This window comes from Budorcas taxicolor, chromosome 2, assembly GCF_023091745.1.
Source record: "Budorcas taxicolor isolate Tak-1 chromosome 2, Takin1.1, whole genome shotgun sequence".
In the NCBI taxonomy this organism is placed as follows: Eukaryota; Metazoa; Chordata; class Mammalia; order Artiodactyla; family Bovidae; genus Budorcas; species Budorcas taxicolor.
Window position 1 is genome coordinate 30,091,723 of NC_068911.1, and position 12,941 is coordinate 30,104,663.

The following is a 12,941-nucleotide window of genomic DNA, read 5'->3' on the forward strand; positions in this document are numbered from 1 at the left end:
TGAAAAAGTCAAGAAGTTATAAGCGTTTCTGAGGTTGTGGGAAAAAAGGAACCCTTGTGCACTCTTGGTGGGAATGTAAATTGGTACAGCCACAGTGGAAAATGTATGGAGGTTCCTCAAAGAATTAAAAAGAAAAGTACCATATGATCCAGTAACTCCACTCCTGGGTATTTGGAGAAAATAAAAACATTAATTGAAAAAGATACATGCACTGCAATGTTCATAGCAGCATTATCTATAAGATTCAACTGAAGTATCCACAGGTGGAGGAATGGATAAAGAAAATGTGCTACATATATACATAAATATCCAATGGAACATTGCTCAGTCATAATAAAAAATGAAATTTTGCCATTTTCCACAACATGGATGGACCTGGAGGGTATTATGCTAAGGGAAGTAAGTCAGACAGAAAAAGACAAATACTGTGTTTTTACTTTTATGTGGGATCTAAAAAATAAAACAAATGAACAAATGTAAAAAAACAGGAACAGACAACAAACTAGTGGTACCAGTGAGGAGAGGGGTCGGGGAGAAGCAAAATACAAAAAGCAGATCAAGAGGCACAAACTACTAAGTATAAAAGAAACAAGTTTAAGACATAATGTACCGCTCAGGGAATACAGTCAATCTTTATAATAAATTTGTATGGAGCATAATCTATAAAATATTGAATTAACTGTGTTATACACCCGAAACCAATGTAACACTGTAAGTGAACGACACTGGAAAAAATTTTTTTGAAAATTTCAAAATCATGGTTAAAAAAATACTCTTTAAAGAGGAAAAACCAAACTACTTTAGGGGATATACAAAGAATATTTATAAACATTCAAATCTGATTAGCTTCTAAAAGCAACCGCCAGTCAATTACTAAGCATTGACTGAATATGAGCTTAAAAAACACAGAAATGTCAATCTTACATTTAGTTTCTCATTCAGGCCATAAATATTTACTGAGCATCCAAAATGTGTCAGGTATTGTGTTAACACCTGGAAGCAAAATGCTGAGCAAAAAAACATCCAATGCTGTTTACAACAAGGTTCTAGTCTGGAGTTTAGCAGAGAGAACAGAAATGCATGGGAAAAAAAGAAACATATGCAAATAACAATAAGGCTTCAAATTCTCACCGGTAATTAAATCTGAAGGTATTCTATCAGTCAGGAAATCAACTACAAGTATTCTGCTTGTTGCGAATATCACACCGCCTTGTGTGTATACTTCATAGCGATTGCTACTTGTGATTTCATTTGTTACTCGGCGAGGGAGATGTTCAACTCCTTCTATCTTCAGCTGATTGATAAAATACTCCTAAATCAAATTAAACTGGATTAGCAGACTATTTAATACAAGGCAGTTTTTAATAGTGTTTTTGCAAGTGTTTGTATTTAAAGAGCTTCCCTGAAGGCTCAGAGGTAAAGAATCTGCTGGTAATTCAGGAGACCTGGGTTCCATCCCTGGGTGGGGAATATCCCCTGGAGAAGGAAATGGCAACCCATTTCAGTATTCTTGCCTGTAGAATCCCAGGGGCAGAGGAGCCTGGCAGGCTACAGTCCACGGGGTTACAAAGAGTAGGACATGACTGAACACAGCATAGCACAGCAGCAGCATTTGTACTTAAAATGACATGAAGACTTATTCAGAGATTATGAACTTTATAATGAACATACAAATTACTACTTAACACTAATCAATCCATCGACATTGACTTAGGGTTTTGTTTGTTTTGGGGTTTGCACTAAAGACTCATTGCACTGGAAATGTTATTAGCAGTGTAGCAACAAAAAGACTTTAAAATCCTGGGCTAAAAGACTGCTACCTAGAAAATACTGCCTGCCAGAGGTGGCTTTGTAGTCACGTGTACCATGTGAGAAGACAACAAGGGTACCCTTTTCCCAGGTGGTGTTTTAGACTATTAGTTCTGTCAGGGTCCCCCCTAGAGGGGATTTCATCATGTCAGTGGGACCCTTGGTCCTTCACATCTTCAGTTCCGTGCCACTTTTCCTGGGAGGAGCCTGTTGTGCTAAGTCCCAGTCAAGCACTAGGGATACCCAGATGAATCAGCCTGGTCCCCAGCTCTTAGGAGTTTATGGTCACTCTTCTCAGCTGGCATTTTCCCTGAGGCCACCTGCTCTAGATAGCTAAGGGCTCATCAGACTTGTCAAGCAGGCTGTGACACCTGTCACCATCCCACAACACAGGTGTATCCTATTTTCCTCAGGGTCCTCTCCTCTCCCTAACCCAGGGACCCTTTCCCAACACCCCCAGCTTCCAGCTCCCTTCCCTTCTGACCTTATGCCCCTCGTCCCAAGAACCCCCAGGACGTCCTCTTCCCTGCTTGCTGCTGCTGCTAAGTCGGTTAGTCTTCCCCAGACTCAGCGTCTCCTAAGTCCTCACTCCCCTCAGCGACTCCTCCATCCCCATCACTGTTCTCTTTTAGGGACCTCACTGCTCTGCCTCCAGCAAGTCCCTTAATATCCAACTTCAGGACTGCCTTGTTATTCCCACCCATATCCTCCTCCAAGTATCTCCCCACACTCTCCAGAGACCTCCGATCCTTCTCCCCACCTCCATCCTCCTCAAATGAACTCCCCTAACTGCTGGCAGAGACCCTCCAACACTCTCAGGGTCCTCGCACCTGTGTCACGGTCCCGCATCTTCCCTCAGGACCCCGCCGCCCTCTCAGGGTCCTGGCACCTCCGTCAGCGTCCTGCAACCACCTCGGGACCTCTCCCACCGTCTCAGCGTTCCCGCACCAGCGCCAGGGGCCTGCATCTACCTCAGGGACCCTTACTCCACGCCCTCCCGCCCGCGTCAGGGCCCCGCATCGCCCTCAGAGGCCCGGCCTCCGCGCGAGGCCTGCGTCCGCTCAGGAGGCTCCCCAGCCCTCTCGGGGTCCCCTCGTCCCCCGCGCCGGCGGCCGGCCGCACCTCCTCGGCCGGCTGAGTGTTGAGCACCAGCACTAGGCACGCCGGGTGGCAGTGCAGCCGGAGGAAGTGATAGAGGAGCCGGTCCGCGCCGAGCCCGCGGGCGCACACTACCAGTCCGTCGGCGTCCAACAGTTCCAACACCAGCTGCCGCTCATATTCCAAGAGCGGCGCCATAGCAGTCGCTCGAGCCGGCGAGCCCGGCTCCATGGGCGCCCTTCCGGGGCGGCGGCCGAAGGTAGCCGAAGGAAGACGAGTCTGAGACGAGAGTGGGCCGGACCAGGCCGAAGAGAGCCGAGTGTAGCCGAAGGGAGCCGAGGCCGAGACGAAAGTCGCCGAAAGTAGCCGAAGAGAGCCGAGCCCGACAGGACGGGAGCAGGCCGAACGCAGCCGAAGAGGAACCTAGAGGAATCGAAGATTCGTGGACTCCGCGGGGAGGTGCTATCGCTCTCAACAGGTGTCTGCTGCGGGCTTCAGGTTTCACTTCGTCTGTAGTTCAGATTTGAGAGTCAGGCGGCCTAGACCCACTAGACCACAAGCTATCACAAAGCGAGAGAGGAGATGTAAACCCAAGGAACTGAGCTCCCTGACATTGTCCATTGAAAAAGTTAATTGTCAGTCTAAGGACTGCGCTTAGGATTGGTAGCACCTGCTACCCAGGGTGAGGTTTGCTCCTTTCTTTTGCAATGGGCCCCTCTTTTTAAAAAAATTTTGAATAAGCAGAATAGTTTGTTAATCTCAGGCTCTTGTTTCTCTCGAAAGGTCTTGACTATAATTGCTGATGCTGCTAAGTCGCTTCAGTCGTGTCCGAATCTGTGCGACCCTATGGACGATAGCTTGCCAGGCTCCTCTGTCCATGTGATTCTCCAGGTAAGAATACTGGAGTGGGTTGCTATGCCTTCTTCCAGGGGATCTTCCCCAGCCAAGGATCGAACCCGCCGCTCTTACGTTTCCGGTATTGGCAGGTGGGTTCTTAAGTGAAGTCGCTCAGTCGTGTCCGACTCTTTGCGATCCCGTGGACTGTAGCCCACCAAGCTCCTCCGTCCGTGGGATTCTCCAGGCAAGAATACTGGAGTAGGTTGCCATTTCCTTCTCCAAGGTGGGTTCTTAGCTCTGTAAAAAGTCGCAACCAGGTGTACCCAGCGTAGCCTTGCCTAGTCTTCCACTAGGGGGACACCTAGGTATTGGTTCTGTAGGTAGAAATGCCTGTAATCTAATTAGAGGAATTCTTTTGTGTGTACGTCCCCTTTCCCCCAACCTCCATTATTAGAAAATAAAAAATACTGTATAAGTAAGCAAAAATAGAAATCATTTGCTATTCTATTACCAGAAATTACTACTGTAACATCATCTACGCTTTTAGTGTTTGTCTTTTTTTGGTATATAAATTCTCACCACAGATAATTATTTTACTGATATAATGAGTAACCCTGATTTAAATCGAGTTTGTTGCTCTCATTTGATAAATCTGTGAACGTGGTAGTTAATATTCTTCTACAAAATTCTTTTTTTGACAGTTTTATTGAGGATAATTGTACAGTCACATTCAGTTGTCAGAAATGCTGTTGCTGTTTAGGTGCTAAGTTGTGTCTGACTTTTTTGAAACCCCATGGACTATAGCCTGCCAGGCTCCTCTGTTCGTGGGATTTCCCAGGCAAGAATACTGAAGTAGGTTGCTATTCCCTCCTCCAGGGGATCTTCCCAGCCCAGGGATTGAACCTGTGTCTCCTGCGTCGGCAGCCGGATTCTTCACCACTGAGCAATCAGGGAAGCCCCCAAATTCTCTTATATATATGGCCGATGAGATTTCTGCAATGCAAATGTACCGTCCTCATTTACCTAATTCCTTATTAGTGGACGTTGAGTCTGTTTCCACTTTCCTCTGTCATATTGTAAATAATATTTTATTGAGCATCTTCAGACATAAACTCAACCATGCCCCTAAGATGCCCCTTAGAAGCAGGTACTTACTAGGATAAAGAGAACAAACATATATAAGGTTTTTCATTACATCCCTGGTGCCACATCAGCTTCTAGAAAGCCTGTACCGATTTATATCAACGTCAGCAGTTTACAGGGCTTCCCTGATGGCTCAGTGGTAAACAATCTGCCTGCCAATGCAGGAGATGCAGTTTAATCCCTGGGTCTAGAAGATCCCCTGAAGGAGGGCATAGCAACGCACTTCAGTATTCTTGCCTGGAGAATCCTGTGGACAGAGGAGCCTGGCGAGCTACAGTCCATGGGGTGGCAAAAGAGTTGGGTGCAACTGATCACGCAGCAAGAGGATCTGTTTCTCTACCTCTTACTGCTTAGTCTAGTACTTTACTTACATTTTGTCAAGATTTAAACAGTATATGGTATTTCCTAAATGTTGATTAAATGGAAAAGAATGTCTGCAGACATTCTCCATATAGCCATTCCTATGAGACTCATGTGACTCCCTCCACTTTTGCAAGTGAGAAAATGGAGTCTCAAGGAGCTTGTGTAATTTGGCCAAGACCAGTCAACTAGTTAGGGCATTTAGTTCAGGACATGATAAGCAGGGACTTAACACGTATGAAGGATATGCATGTTGAAATAACAACTCTGATATTCAAACCTGATTCCCAGCTGTGATATGCAAAGTAATGGCTCCACAAAGATGTTCATGTTTTAATCCCTTGGTACCTGTGAATATGTTACCTTATGTGGCAAACGAGACTTTGCAGACATTATTCAGAGATTTCAAGATGGGGAGTGTATTTTGGATTGTCATGGTGGGCCCACTGTAATTATGAGCATCCACATAAAGGAAGGAGAGAGACCAGAGGGTGAGAGTCTGAGAAGGAGATGTGACAACGGAAACAGAGGTTGGAATGATGTGGAAGGGGCCATGAGCCAAAGAATGCCGCCTTTTGTAGGTGAAAAAGGCAAGGGAATGAATTCTCCTCTGAGGCCTTCAGAAGGAACACATTGTTGCCAACCGATTTTGCACTTCTGGCCCCCAGAACTGGAATATAATGAACTTGGGTTGTTCTAAGCCCCTACATTTGTGGTTATTTGTTACAGCAACTGGAAACTAATACACAAGCATTCACTATTTCCAATAAACAGCTCTACAGATGAAGTCCTGTAAGAGTATATAATGAAGCAGTAATTTTGGAGGATGATTGGTCAATATATAGAGAAATTTAACATATCTATATAGATCCATATATATGTGAAAACATATTTACCCCACAGATATTTATTGGGCACCCATGACTTGTCAGTGAACAAAACAGATTAAAAACTTGGCTACCGTAGAACTTATATTCTGTGGGGAACTAATGTATGAAGATGCTTATTCATCATATAATTTTGTGAACTGTCATTGTTTTGCAGACATTTCTCCTGAATTTCTTATGCTAGGAGACTAGTCAAAACTTCTTCCTGCATCCCTATTGAGTGCAATATCATACAATACTTACAAGCTGTTCAGTTCAGTTAAGTCGCTCAGTCATGTCCAACTCTGCAACCCCATGAACTGCAGCATGCCAGGCCTCTCTGTCCATCACCAACTCCCGGAGTTTACCCAAACTCATGTCCATTGAGTTGGTGATGCCATCCAACCATCTCATTCTCTCTTGTCCCCTTCTCCTCCCACCCTGAATCTTTCCCAGCATCAGAGTCTTTTCAAATGAGCCAGCTCTTTGCATGAGGTGGCCAAAGTATTGGAGTTTCAGCTTCAACATCAGTCTTTCCAATGAACACCCAGAACTGATCTCCTTTAGGATGGACTGGTTGGATCTCCTTGCAGTCCAAGGGACTCTCAAGAACCTTCTCCAACACCACAGTTCAAAAGCATCAATTCTCCGGTGCTCAGCTTTCTTTATAGTCCAACTCTCACATCCATACATGACTACTGGAAAAACCATAGCCTTGACTAGATGGACCTTTGTTGACAAAGTAATGTCTCTGCTTTTGAATATGCTGTCTAGGTTGGTCATAACTTTCCTTTCAAGGAGTAAGCATCTTTTAATTTCATGGCTGCAATCACTATCTGCAGTGATATTGGAGCCCCAAAAAATAAAGTCAGCCACTGTTTCCACTGTTTCCACATCTATTTGCCAAGCTGTATGTGACAAGATACCAAATCCATGCTATTATATAATACAAAAAGTAACTTCTAAACAGTAATGTATAGAATGGTCCCATTTGTTTAAAGAACCAGTAAACAGACATTATTTCCTTATGACTACATAGAAAAGCCCTTAACAAAAGTAATAGCTTCTGGGGAGTTGAAATGGGTGGTTGGAATAGGGTGAGACCTTTACATTTCAGTTTATTCTGTTCTGCTCTGTTTGACTTTCTTACCGTTAACTTATATTGCTTTTATAATGAAAGCAAAAGAAAACACTTCCCAGGTACTAAATAAATACTTCATCAGTACTGCACAGTATTACATCATGAATTCTATATTTCATGTGTGTTCTGGGCAACAATGTCAAAAGTTGGTATCTAGGGAAGCAGAATTTTGTATTAATAAATTCTAGCAGATGTGTCTAGACATTGTAGTTTTGCCCCTCAGTCAGTTCAGTTGCTCAGTCATGTCTGACTCTTTGTGACCCCATGGACTGCAGCACACCAGGCTTCTCTGTCCATCACCAACTCCTGGAGCTTATTTAAAGTCATGTCCATGGAGTCAGTGATGCCATCCAACCATCTCATCTGCTGTCATCCCCTTCTTCTCCTGCCTTCAATCTTTCCCAACGTCAGGGTCTTTTCTAGTGAGTCAGTTCTTTCCATGGGTGGCCGAAGTATTGGAGTTTCAGCTTTAGCATCAGTCCTTCCAATGAATATTCAGGACTGATCTCCTTTAGGATGGACTGGTTGGATCTCCTTGCAGTTCAAGGGACTCTCAAGAGTCTTCTCCAACACCACAGTTCAAAAGTATCAATTCTTCAGCACTCAGCTTTCTTTATAGTCCAACTCTCACATCCCTGGGCAAAAGGTTTTCACTTAAAAGATTCTTCCTCCCACCACGTCACTGTCACAGTAATTCTCCAAACCTTTCCTTATTTTTAGATTGCTCTGATCATGAGAGCTATCTCCACTCTAGATCACTTTGCAGATTTCAGTTTTGCCCACCAAGACACAAGTCAGGCAGCAGCCCTGTGGTTTTTGGTGCTGGGCTGCAGTGAGATTAAGCATCATTTTCCTCCTGACTTGAGGTAGAACTCAGCACATCTTAGATAACCCTGATTGCCATAGGTAGACCACCATAATTTTTCTCAACAACTTCAGTTTTTCACATCCATATGGAGACTGCCTTAAATCTAGAGGCTGGAGAAAAGATAAAGAGAGAATGCTTTCTGACTTTAACTCCTTTCCTAGGACCAGATCACCTTTGGGCCCTTTAGAGTTTGCTTGTAAGGTTTAAGGGTTCTGGATGTAACTTATAAAGACTTGGGTTTGAAACCCAGCTCAGCTATGTGACCTATGCAGGTTATTTAACCTCTCTACACCTAAGTGGCCTAATCTTTAAAATGGAGCTGACATAAAAAAGAATGAAGTAATGCCATTTGCAGCAACATGGATGGACCTAGAGATTCATACTAAGTGAGCCAGAGAAAGACAAATACCATATGATATCACTTACTTGTGGAATCTAAAATATCACACAGGCGAACTTATTTACAAAACAGAAACAGATTCACAGACAGAAAGCAAATTTATGGTTACCCAAGGGGAAAGGGGGTGAGGGAGGAATAAACTAGGAGTTTGGGGTTAGCAGATACACACTGTTATTCGTAAAACAGATTATCAACAGGACCTGCTATATAGCACAGGGAACTATTTCCAGGATCCTGTAATAATCCATAGGGGTTTCCCAGGTGGCTCAGTGGTAAAGAATCCGCCTGCTAACGCAGGAGACGCAGGAGACGTAGTTTCAATCCCTGGGTCGGGAAGATCTCCTGGAGGAGGAAAAGGCAAAATCTAATGGACAGAGGAGCCTGGCAGGCTATGGTCCAGAGGGTTGCAAAGAGTCTGGGGTGATGTCTGGTGAGATAACAAAGTAGGAACTGTTATTCTCCTTATTTTCCGAGTGAGAAGAGATGAGATTAAAATGGCAGAGTAGAAGGACATGTGCTCATCTTCTCTTGCCAGAGTATGAAAATTACAACTCGCTGTTGAACAATCATTGACAGGAAGACACTGGAACCCACCAAAAAAAAGATGCCCCGCATCCAAGGACAAAGGAGAAGCCACAACGAAATGGTAGGCGGGGAACAGTTACGATAAAATCATATCCTGTACCTGCTGGTGGGTGACTTAACAAACTGGAGAACAATAATACCAAAGAAGTTCTTGCACTGTTTTGAAGGTTCTAGGACCCACATCAGGCTTTCCAGCCTGGGGATCCAGCCAGAGGACTGGGAATCCCCAGGGAATCTGACTTTGAAGGCCAGTGGGATTTGATTACAAAGCTTCCACAGGACTGGGGGAAACAGAGACTCTTAGAGGGCACAAACAAAACAAAATCTTGTGTGCATCAGGACCCAGGGGAAAGGAACAGTGACCCCCCAGGAGACTGAGATAGACCTACCTGTGAGTGTTTGAGAGTCTCCTGCACAGGCGTGGGTAGGGAGTGGCCTGCCATGGGGACAGAAGCATTGACAGCATCAGTCCTGGGAGATGTGGCTCGTGTAAGCCCTCTTTGGAGAAGACTCTTGAGAGTCCCTTGGTCAGCAAGGAGATCAAACCAGTTAGTCCTAAAGGAAATCAACCCTGAATATTCATTGGAAGGACTGATGCTGAACCTCCAATATTTTGGCCACCTGATGTGAAGAGAGTCAACTCACTGGAAAAGACCCTGTTGCTATAGGCAGGAAGAAAAGGGGGTGACAGAGAATGAGATGGTTGGATGGTGGGCAGGAGTTTGAGCAAACTCCAGGAGATGGTGAAGGACAGGTAAGCCTGGCGTGTTGCAGTCCATGGGGTCGCAGAGTCGACCGACTCAGCAGCTGAAAACAGCAGTAGAAGCCTATAGACTCCAGAACTGGGTCACTGCAGGCCAAACAACTAAAGGAGGGGAGCACAGCCCCACCCATCAGCTGACAATTGGATTAAAGTTTTACTGAGTAAGGCCCTACAGGTGAGAAGACATAACTAACTTGTCCACAGCTACCCAGGTAAGAGTGGAACATGGAGCACAGTCCATCTGCTTCTAAACCTGAATTCTTTCTTATTGCCGTCTTAAATTAAACTATTGCCTCCTTAAATGCCTGATGCTGAAGGCCTTTGAACGCCATCCTGAGTCATTCAGATTTGAACATGTGGCTCAGATGGTCCCCTTCCTTTCCATTCTCAAATATCCTTTTAACAAATTCAAAATACTCTTGGACCCATCCTTCATAAAGGCAGTAGGATTTTTTGTGTTTGTTTGTTGGGACAATACATTTAAAAAGCTGCTGTGAATTTAGCGAACCTTCCCAGATGGTGTTAGTGGTAAAGAATCTGCCTGCCAGTGGAGTAGACATAGGAGACTTGGGTTTGATCCCTGGGTTGGGAAGATCCCCTGGTGTGGGAAGTGGCAACCCATTCCAGTATTCTTTCCTGGAAAATTCCATGGACAGAGGAGCCCGGTGCACTAAAGTCCATAGGGCTGCAAAGAGTCAGACATGAGTGAGCACACACACACACACACACACACACACACACACACACACCACACATGATTTCAGCAATGCTTTCATATCAATTGTTAACTTATTAATTCCAGCAGCATCTATTAATAGAAACATTTGAAAAACTTTAGTATATGACCTTGAGCAGTCTATTACTGATTCTGTCCGTGAGCAATAGTTGGTACATACAGGACTGGGGAAACAGTTGCAATACCTGTAGAGTTCTGCCCATGACCTGAGGTCCATGGGAGATTCATTGGTATGTATCACGTATATTTGTTGTTGTTGTTTAGTTGCTAAGTCATGTCTGACTCTTTTGCTACCCCAAGAACTGTAGCCCATCAGGCTCCTCTGTCCATGGGATTTCCCAGGCAAGAATACTGGAGTGGGTTGCCATTCCCTTCTCCAGGGGATCTTTCTGACCCAGGGCTCAAACCCAGGTCTCCTGTGTCTCCTCCATTGGCAGGCAGATTCTTTACCAGTTGAGCCACCTGGGAAGCCCAGTATTAATTGTCTGAAAATGAAGTCACTTGAATGCTAATACTCTATAGTTAAGTCCACGAAAAGAAGACTTAGCATTTGGTTAACTAATTATTACTCACAGAAGCAGAAGGAATTTAATTATTAAACTAATCTTTTCTCTTGGAAATAAGGACTTTGGATGGCTTGTAATTAAAATAAATATATTCTTGCTGTTTTGACAAGCCATTCATCTTTAACAAAAAAGAAACAAAGCAAGAATGAAGCTGAACACAAAAACCAATTACCTGCCCCTCTTTGCAACAACAAGTAGCCTTTTGTGAAAATGATAGTGGTTCCTATGGATTAGCAATTAACCTTTTGCAAGGATTTATGGGGAACCCCATGGAGGCTCTCCCCTGGGGAAAATAATACTTAAATCCAGTAAGCTTTGTGGAATGTGTTTTTCCTTATTTTTGGAGACATTCTTTTCCCCTTACTGCACCTTCTCTCTTATAATGCATTCTGAGAGGAGGCAGCAGGCAGTGCAAAATAAAAATTCAGGGCATTTTGTAAAAAATGGAGAATTTCCAGGTGGTGACAGCAGGGCACTTAACCAAGCATGAGGCCTTCTTGAGCCTGTGTGACTGTGCATGCCTTGGAGCTGACGCTGGCAAAGAGCTTTGACCTAGCAAATGACAATGTTCTAAGTTACCTGTCTTTGTTAGTAGGCACTGATGACCTTGCAGTTGTAATCTGTTTTGCCTGATTTAGAGTTAGTCCTGTGGAGAAGGGAATTCTGGGGTAGTGATGCCCAGGGACCTTATTCATAAAGGTCTTAAATGTAGAATTAAAGAAAAAACCCTTTTTTATTTTGTGTTGGGGCGTAGCCGATTAACAATGTTGTGATAGTTTCAGATGAGAAGGGACCCAGTCATTTAAATGTAGACTTTCGATGTTTTCTCCAAATGTGGTTCTACCTGCAGTCTTGTAGAAGAGGACAGGGGTGATAGAAGAAAACATTAAATTTGGGTCTGATTTTTGGACCACATTGCTTGTAGTAACCTTTGGCTTAATATTAAATGGAAATAAGCCATGTAATTTTATAGGAGGACCTTGTCATTAGGATGGAACATGCAGACAGACTTAATTCTGTAATTTATAAGTAATAGTTATCATTTTAGCGTATCTGCAACAATCCTATGATTATCCAAAAAATCCCCGGTAATATTTTACTGTAAAAATCCCCCCCCCCCCAAACCCTGGGGTTCTTATTAATCAGAAATTATTGATTTTGTTGAGTGAAAAAAGTAAGGTGTAGAACCATGTATAAAATATGCTACCTTTTGTGTAAGATCACTTTTGTGAATGTAGATTTATGCTCAAATGTACATAAAGAAAATCTGGCAGGATATAAGAAACTAAGAAACTGTTAAAGGAAATTGAACAGATGGAATTCAGGATGAGAAGGGGATTTTTTTTTTTCAATGTTTATCTTTTAATTCTTTTTGCTGTTTTAAGTCATATAGTTTAAATGTATTAAAAATTAAATAATATTAACAAGCAAATATAATTCAGTAGAATATAAATCAATTATTCATGGCACTAGATTTTGGGGTTTAAAGCATTCATTTATTAAATAAATGAATGTAAATAAGTGATAGCCATTTGAAATATCCCATTTTGTCATTTCTTCATGATCTGGTCCTTTCTTGACCTCTTAGATGCTTGCTTTGGAGTTTGCTGCTTATGTTTTTCTGAGAAATGCCATTGGGTCAGGGTACCTTCTCAATAAAAAATAGGTTTAGGAAATTCAGAGCTGGCTTGTTTCAAAAGTAGAATTGATTGTTATTTAACATAGATCTCATCATGCCTAGTTTTGCCTCCACAGGGAGTCATGATATA

At 43.4% G+C, this 12,941-nt stretch overlaps 1 protein-coding gene and 1 long non-coding RNA gene across 2 annotated transcripts in view; one reads left to right on the forward strand and one right to left on the reverse strand.

Annotated features, from left to right (window-relative positions):
• Positions 1-3,138, reverse strand: part of ERCC4 (ERCC excision repair 4, endonuclease catalytic subunit) — a 37,566-nt gene extending 34,428 nt beyond the window's left edge. The window contains exons 1-2 of the mRNA XM_052635939.1: positions 2,932-3,138; positions 1,132-1,312 (exon numbers count right to left, since the gene is read on the reverse strand). Coding sequence (XP_052491899.1) covers positions 1,132-1,312; positions 2,932-3,138 — 388 coding nt within the window. The remainder of the gene's footprint in view (positions 1-1,131; positions 1,313-2,931) is intronic.
• Positions 3,139-3,542: 404 nt separating this feature from the next.
• On the forward strand, positions 3,543-9,155 carry LOC128043565 (uncharacterized). Its single transcript, XR_008198961.1, has 3 exons — positions 3,543-3,589; positions 3,691-3,798; positions 9,058-9,155. It is a non-coding gene; the product is annotated as an uncharacterized LOC128043565 (long non-coding RNA).
• Positions 9,156-12,941: the final 3,786 nt, after the last annotated feature.